Genomic DNA, 20,485 nt, shown 5'->3' on the forward strand with positions numbered 1-20,485 from the left:
TACTTTTGGTCCCTTTTGCAAGTGGGATGCACATTTGCAAACTGTTGTAATTCCTACACCGTTCACCTGGTTTGGATGTAAATACCCTCAAATTAAAGCTCACAGTCTGGAGTTAAAGCACATCTTGTTTGTTTCATTTCAAATCCTTTGTGGTGGTGTATAGAGCCAAAAATGTTAGAATTGTGTCAATGTCCCAATATTTATTGACCTGACTGTATAAAGGTTTGATTTTGTCGTACTTCTGGAAAAAATCATAACTACATGCAGGAAAATGTATATGTTTAAAATTGTCATTTTCTGACCCCTATAACTTTAAAAAAAATTTGCATACAGGGCGGTATGAGGGTTAATTTTTTGCGCCGTAATCTAAACTTTTTAGCGGTACAATTTTTGTATTGATCAGACTTTTTGATTGCTTTTTATTCATTTTTTCATTACAGAAAAAGTGATCAAAAATACTCTATTTTGGACTTTGGAATTTTTTTGCGCATATACCATTGGCCGTACGGGTTAATTAACAATATAATTCGGACATTTCCGCACACTGCGATACCACATATGTTTATTTTTACTCACACAATTTTTTTTAAATGGGTAAAGGGGGGGGGGAGGATACAAACTTTTATTTAGGGAAGGGGTTAACTTTGTTAACTTTTTTTCCATTTTTTTTTTTGCAATGTTATATCTCCCATAGGGGTCTATAACACTGCACACACTGATCTTTTACATTGATCAATGGTTTCTCATAGGAAACCATTGATCGATGATTCTGCCGCTTGACTGCTCATGCCTGGATCTTAGGCAGTGAGCAGTCATTCGGCGATCGGACACCGGGAGTCAGGTAAGGGGACCCTCCTCGTGTCCTACAGCTGAGCTAGCCGGGGGCAGTTTAGTTTCACTTTAGACGCGGCGATCAACTTTGATCGCAGCGTCTAAAGGGTTAATAGCGTGCGACACCGCGATCAGTGCTGCACGCTATTAGCCACGGTTCCCGGCCTGTGGCCCCACGTTATAGAAAGGGAAAGGACCCAGGACGTACAGGTACACCCTTAATCCTTAACAGGTTAAGGATACAATATGGCCAACAGGCCTTTTCACGCTATGACAAGTGCTTAGGTCATGACTAAATGCTCGTAGTGTAAAACAGCCAGTTGGCCATATTTTATTCTTAACCAGACAGTTCCTTTGGAAAATAAACATTAATTGCTACATTTGATGTGTGCATAATCACTCTTTAATTTGGATCCTTAAAGGGGTACACCGCCCCTAGACATCTTATCCCCTATGCAAAGGATAGGGGATAAGATGTCTGACCCCCGCGATCTTGGCTGCGGCACCCCAGACATCCGGGTGCACCGAGCGAACTTCTTTCTGTGCTGGATGACTGGGAATGCAGGGCGGAAGTTCATGACGTCACACTCGCTCAATGCAAGTATATGGTAGCCGTGACGTCACGAGCATGGCATGGCCGTGAACTCACGAGCCTCCTGGTGCTGCACCCGACGCTCTAAACGAACACCAGGTGAAGTATGGAGATTGCGGGGGTCCCCAGCGGCAGGACCCCTGTGATCAGACATCTTATCCCCTATCTTTTGGATAGGAGATAAGATGTCTAGGGGCGGAGTAGCCCTTTAAGCAATTAGGACAAATATTTAGGGCAGGAATGTTTCTTCAAAGAAGATGTCCAGTGCTAAGAAATGTATTCCCTATCCAATGGATAGGGGATACATGTCTGTTCACAGGGGGTCCGTCCGCGATCTACTGTATGGTGTCCTGGCTCTGCGCTGCTAGGGCGCCTTTCGTGCCCACCATGCCAGGTGATTGAAACATGCCCCCTCCATTCATCTCTATGGGAGAGGTGGAGATACAGGAACGCTGTGTCTCCGCCTCCCACATAGAGATGAATGGAGGAGGCGTGTTGGTACTGGCTGATGTGCTGTTTACGAAACGTCACATAGAGTAGCTCTGCCGGGGCCTAGTTGGTGGCCCCGTACGGGAGACTCCTGGGGGTCCCAGAGGTCGGACCCCCTGTGATAAGACATGTATCCCCTATCCTGCGAATAGGGGATACATTTCTTAGCACTAGACATCTTTAAATTATACTGTGATACAGCTATTGTACATGAATCTTTAGATCAGTTTCGTGCTTAAATAACTGCAAACAGAAAAGCTTTGGATTGGAAAATAAGTGGGTCACCAGCTCATAATCATCCATGACGCATGTCTGAAATAAAATGCATTAAGATTTCCTGTCCCTCTAAGTGCATGTAATGCTTATTTCATTTGCAGGCCATCTCTTGTGTCATCCTTCTGGGCTTTCTAATTCATTATCCACTGTTGCTTTAATAACGGAGCTCCTCTTGAATTTCTATTTTTTCCCCTTGACACTCTACCAGATATATTTATGCTGAAGTGCTTGAGTGATACAAGCAATGATATTCTACAAATAGGATTCCAGCCCAATAAATACCTGGTATATTAGATTAGTAGAAGTATTTCCCATTGGCTGTCAAGATTCTGCAGGCTTATCCACTGGAATAAGGTCTGCATTGAGCATCTGGTGAATTGTGTTACTTGAAATAATTAGATATAATGGTGGCCTAATCCTTCTCTAAAACGAAGGATAAAAAAGGTCCATTGAGCCCACCAGTAAAGCTCTGTTAATCCCAATAAATCCTTTCTATTTGCTTTTTTTCTCCTATTCATACTGATACAGTGTACATGAACAGATGTTCCTCTTCCCATGTGAGGTAATTACAGGGTACTCTGCAGCAGAAAAGAAAGAATTGGGAACCCAATCAAATCGTGTGGCATTCACTTTTCCGACAAATGCTCTTCAAATCTGTACACTGACAGCTACAAATTTCCCTGTGGGCCTGACTTCTTCGGATACTTTGGATACCTATCCCCTCTTGCCGAGCTGCACTTACAAATGCCGAGAACGACGTACATGACAGGGAATGAAATAGAATGCTGGAGAGATAAGTTATTTTTGTAAATCTGCCATTGAATTGATTAAATCAACTGTACACATGCCTTGGACAAATATGACACTATTAAAAGCAAAACGTGTGAATTATCATTTATGCCCCATTCTTTACTTCCATTTAGCTCTTAAATAATACACAGCCAACAGGAAATATGTTATTATCCTCTATAATACAAATGTTTTTAATCTTCTCTAGGGGTTATAAGAACCAGCAAGTATGCAACTTGGTCAGTGGGTAGAACTTGATGAGCTTGATCTCTGTTACACATGGCAGGACAAGTACTTCTATGTTCTCTTTCTCGCTTTTTAGTATTTAGTCAGTGCTGGCATCAGTTTTTGTTTGTGCTGGCATAATGAATCCATGCTGGGTTCTTGTTTGTTTGGCTGGAGGTGTTCCTCCTGTGCCTTCAGCTCATATAAGATCCAATTAACTCATTTGAGGTTGTTTGGTTATATTGACTTTGTTCTTGCTCTTCTGCCATGTACTATGTCTGTCCTCAATGCATTTGTGGGTTTTAGCAATTGATGTTGGAATTTTTTGGTGTATTGCAGAATTTTACCTATTGAGTTTTCTGATCCTTTTGTTGTCAGATACATTATCTCCAGTCTGTGTTGTCTGGTTAAATGTTTTTTGTTTGAAAATCTATGAACTACCCTGCTAAACTACTACTCCTTTCAAGGTAAATCTACATAGAAGCTGTAGTGTCATATTTTACATGCATAGGAGCAATTGAAATTGGCTGCAAAGTATTTACATGAGGTTTAGAGAGGGGAGACTTTATAACAGTATTGCAATGTTCAACCATCTTTCTAGAGTCAAAGAAAGGACTTGTGTTGTTATTAAATCCAGTTTAGGACCTAAGCCAAGTGGCACAATGGCCATCTGACTTCATTTCAGCAACACCACGTAATGGATACTCAACAAGTGTATTCTTGACATGACTTTAACGGTGTAGTCCACTACTTTAAAACTTATTCCTGGGATCCCCTGCAATCTACAGGACAGGGTCCTGTCTCTCCCTGTGCATGAAGTGGCCGCTTTCTGCAACTGGAGATAGCAAAAGGGTTCCAACGGTGGGACCCAGACAAATCGGATATTTTTTAAGAGAATCTGTCTTCAGTGTCACCCACACTAACCAGTTGGTAGAGGCTAGTAGTGTGGGTGACACCAATCATAATAATGATACTTACCTATGTCTGATCTGTGGCTCCTGTACCCCATTACCCTGCTTCACTGGGCTGCAGGTTTGGTGCATGGGTGGTGCTCCAGGAGCATGCTGATGTCACTGCTGCAGTCTGCTCACTTGGCCCAGCTGCGATCAGGCTTAAAGAAGCAGCAGTCGTGACGTCAGTATGCTCCTGGAGAGCCACTAAGCAACAAGCCTGTCACCCGAATAAAAAGGATAACAGGTGAATGGAGCGACAGATCAGGGATAGGTGAGCATCATTATCATTAGTAGAAGGTTTAGACATGAGCGAACTTACAGTAAATTCGATTTGTCACAAACTTCTCAGCTCGGCAGTTGATGACTTATCCTGCATAAATTAGTTCAGCTTTCAGGTGCTCCCGTGGGCTGGAAAAGGTGGATACAGTCCTAGGAGACTCTTTCCTAGGCCTGATGAAGAAATGAGTTTTACCTTTAGAAATGCATTGTCCTTTGTGTACCGTTCTATGTGCCTGTGTGCATATGAATGAATAAACACCGCTTATCTCTGCACCATAATGCATTGTGTAATCGTCATCTGGTGAAGCGCTACTAGCCGAAGTTGGAGTCCAGAAGGCTTACCCTCCAGGAACACCCCAAACATACCAGTCTAACCTCAATATCATCAGTGTTATTTGTAGTACCAGCCTGCAACAAGAGGTCAGTGCAGGTGACACTAATGACTGATTCCCTTTAAATATCAGACATGTATTAAAGTAGTGGCATAGCCCTTTAACGTACAGCTGTACCAAGTGTGAACTTAAAGGGGTGATCAAGTTAAATGCAACTATAACTATCCATAGTGTCTGTTAACAGGGGATTCCAGATCTCCTGAACGAGACCCCGGCTCTCTGAGAGGAGCAAGTGTTGCAGATAGCACATACTCCATTCATTTCTATGGGAGCACCAGAGATGCCTGAGTACAGCACTTGGATCTTGTTGGCACTCCCATAGAGAATGAATGGAGCGTGTGCTACCTGCAGCACGTGCTCCTCTAAGGGACCCATTTAGAGTGCAGTCCAGGAAACAACCAGGGGGTCCGACCACTGGGACCCCTGGATAGGGAATAATTTGTATTTCACTGGAACACCCCTTTAAATGGTGCAGCACCATAAAGCAATTGTGTAGTCCGTCACCCTTACTTTTTTGTGGAAGTGGAAGGAACATTCTTGGAAGGAAAGGACATGTTTCTGTTAACCTTTCTCTGATTACAAGATAATAAAACTAAATCAAAATCAAATGTGCCAACAATGAACAGCTTAGATCTCGTCTTAGGGCAGACAGATGGCAAAAGCATCTGAACATATTGGTATTATACATATTCTTTAATCAGACATTAAAATCTTTAAGTGAAGCGAAACACTAAAGGTTGTGCTAATCAGCAATACACTGGATAGTCGGCACAGTGCTGGCGTTCTGCAGTCTGCTGCTTTGTGCTCAAATGCCTGGTGGAACATAGATGCAGTTTCGTCTGATCTTGACAGAAAATCTCATTAGGAGGTACCAAACACTAAGCTTCTGCAACAGGTGTCGACAAGAAGAAAGTGTAAAGGGAAAAAAAGGAAACGAACTGAACACACAGCAAAGGTCTTCAAATTACTTCTTAGATACTGTGTCCCCAAACAGCAGATGCTGAGAGAGACCACAAGTTTCTCTTAATGGCGTTTGCAAAGTCCACAGAATGCAATGCTCTTAGATGTTGTGCAGTCTAAAGGAATCCGGCTCCGGGAACCATTATTCCTTGTCAAATGTTATATTGCAAAACATCCTATAAGAAATTTTCTGTCTTAAGATATTTTTTCACTTATATTTTCTTAAAGGATACATGCACACATACAGGATCTGCTACAGATTTGATGTTGTAGATACAGTATCAATGTAACTAAATAATTCAACACAGCATCACATCTGCCGCATCAATACAACGGATGCTGTACCTATCAATGTCCCTAAAGGGAGTTTTGGAACCTTGTTTAAACAGGCAAAGAACAATTTTATGTTATTATGACTCCAACAAGTAGTATTATTATTATTTTTACCAGAACTAAAAATGTGTGTTACAGTTAACCATTCATAACCATGAGACTGTATCTGAGAGAACACCCTCCACTGCAGTAAGGACCAGGCATTTTAAAGAGAACCTCTTGAACTAGGTTCACATTGTCGTTGTGCTCTGGGTCTGTTAGGACCCTTTTTTTTTTGTTTTGTTGCACTAAGCGTCCCTAAAACGAGTCTGAGCACAACTGACTCCACCGAGTCACCACCAGGTCCTGACGGATCCTACAGACTAAAATAGGGTCCGTCGGGGTTCCAGTAGTTTACCAAAAAAGAAATATATATATATATATATATATATATATTGCAACAATGCATTCACTATTTTTTTTCTGCTAACCTCCTGCAGCTCCCTTTAGAGGAGCACAACGCCAATGTGAACCTAGCTTTAATTTTTATAATCTTTGGGGAAACAGGATCATGATGTCTTAAAGGGGTACTCCGGCCCTAATACATCTTAGCCCCTATCTAAATGATGGGATAAGATGTCTGATTGTGGCGTCCCGCTGCTGAGGACCCCTGCAATCTGTCATTCCGCACCCACCTTTTTGAGCTCTCCACAGCGCTGGAGGCTCTGAGTGTGAAGCGTTGCGACCACAGGGCTGGAGTATTGTGACGTCACGTCATGTCCACCCCCTCAATACAAGTCTATGGGAGGGGGTGTGACGGCCAATGTGTGAAATGCCAATAACGTGAAAGTCAAATGTGACGCATCAATGACTATGGGCACAATAAAGATTTCAACAGTCTATTCTCGGTGTTTCTAAGCAGGGTGTGCATAACTACAACTCACAGCATGCTCAGACAGACTTCGGTTGAGAAATGTAGTTTTGCAACAGCTGGAGGCTCCCTGGTCGGGAAACACTGACTTGTGAACAAATGATCTTACTTTTCCTCTTGAAAAGGTCTAGCAATCTAGTTTCAGATTCTATGCTTTTGACCATGATACATGAATATGCATGCTATTTTATAAAGATGTATTTTGTAACAACAGAGAACATATATAAAATGTTTTCATGATAAGAAATGATATTTTGCTGCATGGAAATACAGAAGACTTTCTAAGCTCTCTGTGCACTTTAATAGCGGCAGCAGTATCAGTATGCATTGCTGATGTACAGTATAATTATATTAAAATTTAATGTAAATAAATATTTATTTGTGGGTACCGTAATACAAGTACGCTGCAAAGTATTACCTTTGCTGCTGAGAATTAGCAGTGCCTCTGCTGCCACCTAGTGTCCAAACATAGCAGGACAGCAGCAGTGGATGCACCATCTACAGTATGTTCTTTTTTGTGCATATACTGTAACACAACCTATGTACAAAATGAGTCATAGCCCCTAGTTAGTGTAATTGTCACTTTATAAAAAAAACAAGTTATCCTACCAGCTCACTGCTAGTTCGTGTGCTTTAAGAGTGTTGCTCAAACTGTATCCACTTGTTTTAAGGAGATGGCTGCTCTTCCCTTTAAGTTGAGCCAGAAGAGGATTCACTCTGTTGTCTGGAGGAAATTCAGAGTCCTGAAAAAGAAGTTAATAGAAATGATGAACAAATGGTCGAAAACATTTTGTAGTTACCGGTAATGATATTTTGTGCTGGGCCGTCTCATCATGTCTGATGGCAAGGATTACACAGCATGATTCACTATTTGTTTAGGCTATATGTGCACACACACATTAATTGGCCTTGTTTGTTAGCTCATTTCGTCAGTATTTTCAAACCAAAAAGTGGGTCTCTGTTTCACTTCCGGTTTTGGTAAAAATACTGATCAATACTGTTAAATAGCGCTCTCAGCATAGCTACATCATAGTTTTTTCCTTCTTGGAAAAATAAACCGTGATATAGGCAGCATAAATTTTCAGCGTAGCCTTTGAAGTGTACCTGTCATCAACAAAAACATTTTATATAACGTAGGTAATACCATTATATGTATATTTTCGTCCCTGCAGCTATTGCCTGTGTGTCCCTATGAGAAGTCCAAATACAGGAAGTGATGGTAGCACAAGCAGGGCTCTGTGCACTGAGGACAAGCAGGGCTCTGTGCACTGAGGACAAGCAGGGCTCTGTGCACTGAGGACAAGCAGGGCTCTGTGCACTGAGGACAAGCAGGGCTCTGTGCACTGAGGACAAGCAGGGCTCTGTGCACTGAGGACAAGCAGGGCTCTGTGCACTGAGGACAAGCAGGGCTCTGTGCACTGAGGACAAGCAGGGCTCTGTGCACTGAGGACAAGCAGGGCTCTGTGCACTGAGGACAAGCAGGGCTCTGTGCACTGAGGACAAGCAGGGCTCTGTGCACTGAGGACAAGCAGGGCTCTGTGCACTGAGGACAAGCAGGGCTCTGTGCACTGAGGACAAGCAGGGCTCTGTGCACTGAGGACAAGCAGGGCTCTGTGCACTGAGGACAAGCAGGGCTCTGTGCACTGAGGACAAGCAGGGCTCTGTGCACTGAGGACAAGCAGGGCTCTGTGCACTGAGGACAAGCAGGGCTCTGTGCACTGAGGACAAGCAGGGCTCTGTGCACTGAGGACAAGCAGGGCTCTGTGCACTGAAGACAAGCAGGGCTCTGTGCACTGAAGACAAGCAGGGCTCTGTGCACTGAAGACAAGCAGGGCTCTGAGCACTGAGGACAAGCAGGGCTCTGAGCACTGAGGACAAGCAGGGCTCTGTGCACTGAGGACAAGCAGGGCTCTGTGCACTGAGGACAAGCAGGGCTCTGTGCACTGAGGACAAGCAGGGCTCTGTGCACTGAGGACAAGCAGGGCTCTGTGCACTGAGGACAAGCAGGGCTCTGTACACTGGGGACAAGCAGGGCTCTGTACACTGGAGACAAGCAGGGCTCTGTACACTGGGGACAAGCAGGGCTCTGTACACTGGGGACAAGCAGGGCTCTGTACACTGGGGACAAGCAGGGCTCTGTACACTGGGGACAAGCAGGGCTCTGTGCACTGGGGACAAGCAGGGCTCTGTGCACTGTGGACAAGCAGGGCTCTGTGCACTGTGGACAAGCAGGGCTCTGTGCACTGTGGACAAGCAGGGCTCTGTACACTGTGGACAAGCAGGGCTCTGTACACTGGACAAGCAGGGCTCTGTGCACTGTGGACAAGCAGGGCTCTGTACACTGTGGACAAGCAGGGCTCTGTGCACTTGCACTAAGGACAAGCAGGGCTCTGTGCACCGAGGACAAGCAGGGCTCTGTGCACCCAGGACAAGCAGGGCTCTGTGCACCCAGGACAAGCAGGGCTCTGTGCACCCAGGACAAGCAGGGCTCTGTGCACCCAGGACAAGCAGGGCTCTGTGCACCCAGGACAAGCAGGGCTCTGTGCACCCAGGACACGCAGGGCTCTGTGCACCCAGGACACGCAGGGCTCTGTGCACCGAGGACACGCAGGGCTCTGTGCACCGAGGACACGCAGGGCTCTGTGCACCGAGGACACGCAGGGCTCTGTGCACCGAGGACACGCAGGGCTCTGTGCACCGAGGACACGCAGGGCTCTGTGCACCGAGGACACGCAGGGCTCTGTGCACCGAGGACACGCAGGGCTCTGTGCACCGAGGACACGCAGGGCTCTGTGCACCGAGGACACGCAGGGCTCTGTGCACCGAGGACACGCAGGGCTCTGTGCACCGAGGACACGCAGGGCTCTGTGCACCGAGGAGACACGCAGGGCTCTGTGCACCGAGGAGACACGCAGGGCTCTGTGCACCGAGGAGACACGCAGGGCTCTGTGCACCGAGGAGACACGCAGGGCTCTGTGCACCGAGGAGACACGCAGGGCTCTGTGCACCGAGGACACGCCCTGCTTGTCCTGTCCTTACTTCCTGTATTTGGACTCCTCAGAGACAGCACTTTTTCGCCCATAAATATACACATTTTTTAACCAATGTATATTACAAATATAATAATTGTATTATCTACATTATATAGAAAGTTTTTGTTGACGAGAGGTACACTTTAATTTGCGCCACATATTTTTACCTTTAGGATTCTGTATTTCCTTGCAGCTCTGGATGCGGATTATCTCCATTCAATGGAACTAATCTGCATCCTGCAATTCCAGTGTTGTTTGTAAAGAATGGGTGAAATGCCAGTAATTCCGCCACATTTTAAATGTATGTGTCAAAAAAAAAAAAAAAAAAGTACCCTGTTCACAATCGAAACTGTTAAAGGGGTATTCCAGGATTTTTTTTTTTATTTGACTATGCTACAGGGGCTGTAAAGTTAGTGTAGTTCATAATATAGTGTCTGTACCTGTGTGTGACGTTTTCTCACAATTCTTCTGTGATTTTCACCCCAATATTTATTTTTACCAGCATACAAAATGACTGTTGCCTCGGATTTTTCCCAGCTTGCAATGTGGCCGAGACCTGACTCACTAGTCAGCTGATGACAGGGAGCCTGTCTGCTTCAATTGGTGGAGAGATCAATCTGCAACTAATGCAACAGCTGTAGGCACCCTGATTGAAAACCACAGGTCATTTGTTTCAATGGGTGGGGTGGCAAGTCAAACAGGAAATACAAGTTCACAAAAATCTAGCCACGGTGTTATGGTAATCTCATGACATAGCCATTTAGCCCCAAGACAAGTGCAGATCCTTCCTAAGCATGTCCATTACTGCCTGCCAGGTACGTACTAAAATCACCTTATGGTGGATAACCCCTTTAAGCTTATTAACCTCATTAAAAACAATGGGACACATTAATACATGTGTTTTTTGCTGAACTAAAATAAATGCGAAAAACACGGTAGGTATCCAGTCTGTGTGTTATATTGAGTCTTAGGGCCTATTTGCGCTATGTTTTCCAAGCAGACTTCTGCTCCGGAGTTCAGCTGCGGAAAATACTGAACTCCAGCTGTTGCAAAACTAAAACTCCTAGCATGCCCAGACAGCCTTTGACTGGGAGTTGTAGTTTTACAACAGCTGGAGGCACCCTGGTTGGGGAACACTGATCTATTGAGATGACACATTTCAGAGCAGTCCTTTTCAGTAACCTTTACAGATAGCATTTCCGCCCACAGAATTCGTAGCGTAAACATTTTTTTCGGCAGACCTATTCAGAAATCCACTGTAGTCTATGGGGATAGCAATGCAGCCCAAGCACCAACTGCTGTTGACACTGGCCGCCCTCGGGATCTTGAGCAGGAATTCCGGCCAAATATTGCATTCGTGCGAACCTGGCCTTATAGTATGAGCTAGGGACACAGAGATGACAACAAAAGGTGCGGGTGCCTGCTCCTCTCTAATGTGTTTTATATGGCAGTGGATTGGCTTGTTGCTGCTCTTTAATACCAGGTTGTATGCGCTCCACAATGTGTGCGCAGGGATTTTTACAGCTGCAGTTAAGGCACACGCTGCAGTTTACAGAAGCTAATTAAAACAGATATCACAACAAAATGCTGCAGTTGTTTTAAGCCTCATTTACATTCTTTCCCAATCTACCTTATTAACCTTCACTATTAACAGGTAAATGATTCCAGCAAACAGATCAGTCTGAACATTCTCCCTTAAGTGACTGTAATAAGGCCTGTCATTTGTTTTGGAGGTGTGCGTACCAGTCTCAGCATTACAAGGACTTGGAACACCAAATGCTGTGATAAATTTTTATTCAGCTTATTACCTTACCTCCCCACTGATCGAATAACCTTGATGCATAATCTTCCCTTTTCATTAATCTGTACAGCATCAGATCGGTAATGATATAATTGCCTGTTATTATCATACTGCGCATTCATAATTCCTCGCATATTGTTCCTGGGAGAGCATCTAGCTAGTGTGCATTATAATTGTTCCACTGTATACATATGTATAACACAAGGCCCCCGATTGCTACTAACGCTTTGTTTAATGTTTTCAATCCACTTTATTAATAAAAAACAAAATTACCATTCAAGTAGCTTGCCCCGTGCACAAATTGCCAATTGAAAGAAAAAAAAAATCTTAATGTTTTTTAAAGTCCTTCACTTGAAAGGCACTTTTTACATTTAGGAACGGTAACACCTGCACACTGCAATCCACACACTTTTCCTCTTTGCAATGAATAATTTTAGTCTATTGGTGCTACTTAAAAGGGCTTATGTGTAGTACAGGAAAACATTTACCCATAAAATAAAAATAAAAGGGGGCTATGTTTTACAGATGTCAGATACCATAATAGGGGGGTTATGGTTTAAGCAGAGTTGAGTTATTCTTTGTACTGGTTAGTGAAAAGTTATATACTTTCCCAACATATAGGCTGGGTCAATTTAGAATTTCCATTTACAGTTATTTAAAGGGAACTTGGAGCACAGGTCCTTAGCAGCTTCTCCTCACCCCACCAGCCTTGATTGATCAACCTGTTTGAATAAAGGGAGAGATTTGTCAGTCAAGGCTGGTCGGGGGGTGGGGTGGTTGGGACGAAGCCACCAGGGATCACCCAATGGCTCCTGATTTAGGCCGCATGAAAGTGAGGAAAGGTTCCCTTGCTTATTTCCAGTACATAATCTGCCCTGGTATATGATGGCCATATTTGGAATTGGTAAAGGATTGGTATGGGGCAATTGGCATCAGCCTGATAAGGGTTTTTGCATTCCTCAGGGTCAATAAATTAGGGATATAGGTTAAACTTTATAGCTTGAACCTCATGAACTTTGTACTTAACTATGAGCTTGGTTTGTAATAAAACCAGGCACTGATAGCTATACTGAAACAAACAATACCCGTGTTCATCACATGATCAGGACAAGTTTTTACCCACTATAAGAAAGCAATTAAAGTAAAGTAAAGGTTAAGGCTTTATTTACAAAGTATTTGGTGAGTATTTTAGCCAAGTATTTTAGTGCTCCTTGTGGCTTCGAGGTTCATGTATCAATATGCTGCGAAATGTAACAACTGTAAAATAAAGAGCATTTTCTCAACAAAAATGTAAGCTCTTTATAACCACAATATGAACTCTTTCAAAAAAAGTGGAAATCTTTTGTTTACCTCTTGGCTTTATCAAAATACTGACCAAAATATTACATGTGAACCTAAGGATGAAGGATGACAGACTAAAACAAAAAGTAACTGTATGTACAGTAGGTTTTTACAGTTGTTATAAAGGGGATTTTGTACAAACTTCCTACTTATGTGTGTGCCAAAATATTAATGGCAGGATGTCTGTCGAAGGAAACCTCTCATCACTTATTATACTGCCTGAACCAGGAGACAAAGTCAGTCACCGGTGGCTCATACCTGACCAGTCAACCTGTCGACTGATAAATCTCTCCCTTTACCCCAACAGGGAAAGATCAATCAAGGCTGGCGGGACAAGGAGGAGTATTTAGGTACTGCCCTGGTGACTTGTGGTTCGGGCAGCATAAGAGTGATGACAGGTTCCCTTTAATATAATAAACATCGAAATACTGTATGTGAATGAGATGTAAATGTCAAAGTAGCTAGAAAGAACTTTCTCCCCCAACCATAACCAACCGTACATATTACTCTTAACCCAACAATCCCCCACAGTACATAAGGTTAAAGTTTTTTGGAAAGGTTTTATTATAGGATGTGGATCTGCAGTTTTTTGCTCTGCAATCCAAAGGTTCTGATAGTGTGGAAAACCAGCATATACATGTTCTAAAAATTTAACTTTTTAAATGTGTCTACAAACATACATTTCTGAAACAGTTGGAGCCTTCATTTTCATTGGAAGGAAGTTGGCTTGCATGCATAAAGTGACCTGTGTGGGAAGAAAACTGTAACTAAGCTACCCAAAGTTCCTTCCAATTACTGTGTTAACCGGCTCTACAGTTCCCTATGTAAGGAATAAGAATCTGTGCAGCTATAATAGAATATACTAAAAGTTTTCGTTTTCTTTCCTGTTAGATTGTCTTGCATGCTTTTATGACAACCCGTTCCTCTTTGTGGTCTCATCTTAAAGTTTTTTTTGTTTTTTTTTATCACGGCAGCCTCTGAAATTAATTTGTAGGAATGAACCTTATGTTCTTAAAAGAAAAATGCAGGCCTCATTCTACAAAAAGCAGTGTATTAATATGTAACTTGCTCTCTGGGACATCATATATAATATAATTATATCACACGTTATTTATGTTCTGTATACAGGGTCTAGTTGTGGATTCTCCTCGGCTCCGGAACACAAAATGAGAATTTTAAAAGTGCTCCTTGTGGCTTCGAGGTTCATATATCAATATGCTGTGAAATGTAACAACTGTAAAACACATTTTTAGCATTTTCTCGATAAAAATGTAAGCCCTTTATAACCACAATACGAACTCTTTCAATAAAAAGAAACCTTCCCACTGTACTTATGCAGTTTTCCTATTGACTAGCTTCATTCTTAAAACGGGTATTCCACCCATAGACATCTTATACCCTATCCAAAGGATAGGGGATAAGATGTCTTATTGCAGGGGTCCCGCTGCAGGGACCCCCTCCGCAATCTCCGTGAAGCTGCTCCAGTCTCTGAAACGGCCATCATGCTCTTTCCCATAGACATGAATGGAGGGGGTAGTGGCGTGACATCACGAGGGGGCATGGCGTGCATAAGAAGTCTATGGGTGGAATACCCCTTTAAAGGGAAACTCTCATGAGTATTGTCCCCATCAAACTAGGCCCAGTACGTGAAAGCTGGTGAGAATTTAATGCACACATAACTGGTTGTTTTATTGTAAGTACTCTTGACTATTCTCTTTCATGGAGTCACCAACAGTCTGCTTAACGATTGATTGACACACAGGTCCTCAGTGCATGCATGGCAAGTTCTCTAAGCAAAAGCTCGCATCAGATGCCTCCCTGCTCAGTGTGCCTGTGCTTTTCTAAAGGCAGAGAGCTCTCGCTGGCACTGGTTTGCTGAGCTGGGAGGCATCTGGAGCGAGTGCTCACAGAGGAAGCAAGCACTGGCTCAGAGAACTCATAGAGAATAGATGGAGGGCGCAAGGGCCTTTGTGTCAATTACACATGGGTTCCAGCGATGATGTAAAGATGAACTTCTGGCCACACCTATCAGACTGTTAGTGACTCCACAAAAAAAGGATAGTCAAAGGTATGGCTACATTAAACTCTTCTGCAGCTTTCACATACTGGGCTGCACTTTAATTATGTACTGCATGACAGTAGAAATGTACCCCACTGAAATGTAAACCAATGCTAAATACCAATACTTGGTTATTGTATGTACTGCATTACTGAATACAAATATGAGGCAACTCAGTACTGAGTAGGTAGCGTTCCTATGAAGACACAGGGAACCTGTCATCAGTTTTATGCTGCTCAAACTGGGGGCAGCCTAAACCTGGTACAGACAACGTGATGCTGGGACACTATGAATTACTCTAAAAACTTGGGTGGAACAATGGCGGGGCAGGGAGCAGCTGCCTGGACCCACCCCCATAACTAGTTACCGAAGTCCCAGGGGTATTTTTATATTATGATTACTCAAACACCTGAACATATCAGATTTTTTCACAGTATCCCAGTCTTCTGCTTCTTGCACCAGTTTTAAGCTGCCCCCGGTTTGGTCAGCATAAAACTGACAACACGCTCATTTTAAAGGGGCTGGCTATATTGAAAGCGACCTAGTCAGTATTGAGTTGCCTTACATTTGTCTTCAGTATAGCACACATTGCAGCATGAAGTCTAAAATGTTTCTTACCCTGCAGGCATGACATTGTACAGATGCTGCAAATTATATCCGTGGTAGAAATGAAATTTCTTTACATAAATCACTTAGTATTAGGATCCTGTTAACCAAAGTAAGCAAAAAAAACAATGATAACCTAATCTCTATGAACAAATCACTGTTAGCCTTAGATACAAATTTCCCGACATTGAAATTCAATGATTCTGTGTCAATAGTAATATTGTTTTCCATGCTATGGCTCAATATTTGGCTCATGAATTATTTAGCATTTATAACAAAGAGGCAGTAACGAGAAGCGTAGCAGCCATCAGATAAAGCAGTGTCATACATCAGTGGTCAGACAGTCATGAAAGGGGATCTAGAAGTCTACCTTCAGCCCAACCTGCGTTTCTTCCCAAATTAACTTACTGCCCTTCACAGGCCACACATCCATTGGTCACTAATATAAAGGAAGGTATTTTACACAAGCATTTTTACTACTGATCACCATATAACCATTTTAAATGTCATAATAAGTAAGTGATAGGACATTATTGCACATAATAGGCCTCACGTACTATGGTTCTTCTTTTCTTCCTCTAAATCATAGTTCATTTTTATTCACTTTTCCAGGCAAATAAAAATTTTAAAATAAGGTTACAAATGTTTTTCAACTTTGGTGCATTAGAGATGTGCCAATGTGCCCCAATGTTTTTAACCTTTTGTCGAAAAATCACAGTCTAAAAATATGTGAAAAATATTGAAAAATTTCATAAAATTACAACCACGTTTCATAAAAGAAGAAAGTGACAGATTGGTCATAAAAATAGGTGAACTTTGGCACACATTGTTAATAAATACAGAATGGAGTGTCAGAAACACCCTGACGTCAGCGCTGCTGCTTTTCCACTCGGCACGGCTGCGAGCAGGCTTGGGGGAAGCAGGAGTAGTGACATCAGGCTGCTCCTGAAGCTCTGTCTGTGCACCAAGCCTGCCACCTAATTTAGAAATGGGCCAACAGGAATACACAATGGGAACAGGTATCATCATTGTCACTCACCCGCACTACACACCTGTAGCAACAGGTTAGTGTGGGTGTAACGGATGACAGTTTCGCTTGATATTTTGCTGGGAATTTTCTGCAGCTGATTTTGCTACCACTTGAAGGGGTATTCAGGGCAAAAACATCTTATCCCCTATCCAAAGGATAGGAGATAAGATGTCTGATCATGGGATCATCGCTGCTGAAATATCTTTTGTTAAACAATCTCTTATCTATACATTATGTATCTCTGTAGCTCCTACGGATCATCTATCTGAGAGCTCATATGGTTAGTGGGGGATATGATCAGGCGTTCCTATATTACAGAATTTGGCCACTAGTTGGTGCTGAAGGAGAAGAGTATTTGTTAAAAAAATGAATTGCTAGAACCATTCATATTTTGGGATGGAATGGAAAAATAAGAAGTAGCAGTAGTTCTTATCTGGGAGAGTATAGGTGTAAGGACCTACTGGAGATTTTTACCTGGGGGACCGAAAAAAAAAGAAGGTATTACTAAAAAAATATTAAATAATAATATCAACAAGGTTTAAATTATCTCCAGCCGAGATCAAAACTCAGCGTTCCCAAATTAGAGCTAAAATAAATTAAAATAACACAGAGAATTGTACACAGCCAAACCTACTACATCTTGGGTAGACATTCCCCTTCCCTTTCTCAGTCCTCTATATTAACGGTACATGAAGAAAAGGACGAAACATTCAAATCTACCCTTACACTTAAAAATCATAACAATTTAATCCAAGTACCCAATGTGGATATCATAACTATTGACAATACACAGTCTGGAAATAGGGTTCTAGTAACTTTTCTGGAAAATTTTCAGCCTCCTCCCCCACAATCCACCCCTTTGGATTGTTTAACACCAAGCAGCCCTTTTTTAGGGAATCTGCAGACTCCAGGGAACAAGAGAATAAGGAAAAACTACAGAACTTATTGAATGAAGCCACATCTAATAATGTATTAACAAAAAAAGAAAAAAAGTTTTTAACTTTATCTAATCCATCCGTACTATTAACATCTACCTAAGTTACATAAAAATCCAACCCTAACACCAGGTTGTCCCATAATTGCAGGTACCAATAGTCTATTGTCCAATGTGTCCCAGTATCTAGATTTAATTCTACAGGAACATGTTCAGAATCTTGACAGTTACTTAAAAACATTCAGATCAGTTAAATCATATTATTAAGACCATAACATGGCAATCCCAATACGTTTTTCTTACATTAGATGTTACAGCCCTTTATACCAATGTTCAACATTTCATTGGTTTGATCTGTATTGAAAAAGTGTTACAAGATACAGAGATTCTAAATACACAAAAAAACCTTCTTACTTGCATGTCTAAAATTTATCCTAGAAAACAATTTTTTCAGATATGACGGGTGCACTTAACGGACCAATGGGACCGCCATGGGGACGCGGGTAGCCCCATCTTATGCCAATTTAGTCATGGGTATTTTTGAGGAGAAGTTCATCAGGTTGCAAACATTCTCTACCCATGTGAAGGTCTATAAGCGCTATATTGATAATCTGTTTATTCTATGGGAGGGATCTACGAATTTGATTGATCAATTTGTCTCCAATGTAAACAACAATGATTGGGGGCTAACCCGGACTGCCAACTGGGCAGAAGACAAAATAATTTTTTTAGATCTAGAGATCAGGAGATCATGAATCAGGAGAGATGATCACATCCACGTATTTCAAGTGTGTGTATTCGACCAGTTATTTGGCATTCCAGAGTGGACATCTGAAACAATGGTGGACGAACGTACCATTCGGGCAATATAAACAGGTAAGGAAGAACTGCACCCGAAACAACACTTTTGTCCAACAAGCTAAAACATTGCAAAAAAGGTTCATCGATAAAGACTACCCAAAATCTCTTCTAAACAATGCCTCTAATAGGACTAAGAACCTTAATTAGGATGACCCTCTACATCAGCCCAGTCATCAGAAGGAAGGAAAGAGAACAGAGCACTATTCCAAAATTCATCACAACTTTTACAGTAGCCCACGCAGAGATCAAAAGTATTCTAATAAAACATGGGCACATTTTAAAAGAAGATCCAATATTGGAACCAGATTTAAAAGGAAATCCAGGTGTAATCTTTAGGAAAGCACCTACACTTTAAAATATCTTGGCCCCAAGCCACTTACGAAGGCACAAAGACAAAAATAAAAGGGACTGTAAGAATCAACACCGGGCCATGTCCAAGAGAGTATATAAGTGTGGCAAACCATGCTGCCTATGTTGCCAAGGTATCATGAGCAACAAAAACTACCTTCAAGAGTAACCAAACTGGTGAAACCTTTCCAATAACATCTAACCTAGATTGCTACTCGAGATTTGTCATTTATGTAATTGAGTGCATATGCCACAAACAATACGTGGGACGCACCACACAAATATTGCACGTAAGGTTAAAGGGGTATTCCAGGCCAAAACGTTTTTTTTTTTTATATATATATCAACTGGCTCCGGAAAGTTGAACAGATTTGTAAATTACTTCGATTAAAAAATCTTAATCGTTCCAATAGTTATTAGCTTCTGAAGTTGAGTTGTTGTTTTCTGTCTAACTGCTCTCTGATTACTCACGTCCCGGATATACAAATTACGCACTTTACAACCGGCAGGCCTTAACAAAGAAACTGAGGTCATCTGTTAAGTGGTAACAAAATTAGGACCCTTGAAAAACAGCCACCAGTGGTTAATAAACACAAATAATTTGCAATTCCCTCTTTTTATTCATTTAATTTTTTCCATTCTAATTCATTTATTCCCCTGTAAAATATTATGAGATTTATTTGTGGTAAGGTATTTTTTAATATACAATATCATTGTAATCGTGGGTCAAGGTAATTGAGCAAGGGTATAGAAAACAAGATGGCTGAACTGACCTTTTGAAACAAGTTAAATATATACATGTTGAGCTAGCTGAATCCTATACCTAGAATCGCTATACCTAGAAGTATTTCATGAGCATAACTGTATACCATAACTATATGTTTACATGAGCAACCCTGAAAATAATCTTTGGCTTGTAAGGAAGTGTTCAACATCCAACCAGAGTTTAGTCAATGGTATATAAGTTCAGGATTACAAAGCTGAAGGAGCTAAGGAAGGCAGGGTCAAGCCAGACCAGACCTAGCCAGCCTGAAGGAGGTTGACAGCTAGAGGATGCTAACAGGAGCGGCCATCTTAAAGGGTGGAGTGCTAAGATGTAGTACTAAGGAAGAAATCCCAGCTGGTGAGACTAGTTTATGGACATGCCTACACAACCCTCCTACTTTATTTACTTATGCTAAGGACTGCCTTTACATGAAGATTTCTTGTTTTATGTAATGTCTGCCATATGTCAAGAAGATTACAATATAATAAATGTATGTTTATTTTTTTATACAAACAAGAACTCACTTTCTCCATGGTCAGACCGGGTTATATTTTAGTGTTCCGGTTATATTTAACATCTCCCCTCCCCTTCCATTAAAAACTAATCTTATACATATACAAATAATTGACTCATCCCCTTCTCCCATTTTAAATCATTTACTAGAATATTGGTCCATCT

The 20,485-nt window shown here is 42.0% G+C and overlaps 1 protein-coding gene across 8 annotated transcripts in view; it reads right to left on the reverse strand.

Moving 5' to 3' along the window:
* Positions 1 to 20,485, reverse strand: part of SPAG16 (sperm associated antigen 16) — a 1,122,606-nt gene that overhangs the window by 874,362 nt on the left and 227,759 nt on the right. For all 8 annotated transcript variants that reach the window (XR_008847220.1, XM_056536059.1, XM_056536060.1 and 5 more), the window contains one exon: positions 7,639 to 7,772. Coding sequence is in view for 7 of the 8 variants with exons in the window: in XM_056536059.1 (XP_056392034.1) it covers positions 7,639 to 7,772 (134 nt within the window). In the remaining variant the exon portion in view is untranslated. The remainder of the gene's footprint in view (positions 1 to 7,638; positions 7,773 to 20,485) is intronic.

Source organism: Hyla sarda, chromosome 8 (assembly GCF_029499605.1).
Source record: "Hyla sarda isolate aHylSar1 chromosome 8, aHylSar1.hap1, whole genome shotgun sequence".
NCBI lineage: Eukaryota > Metazoa > Chordata > Amphibia > Anura > Hylidae > Hyla > Hyla sarda.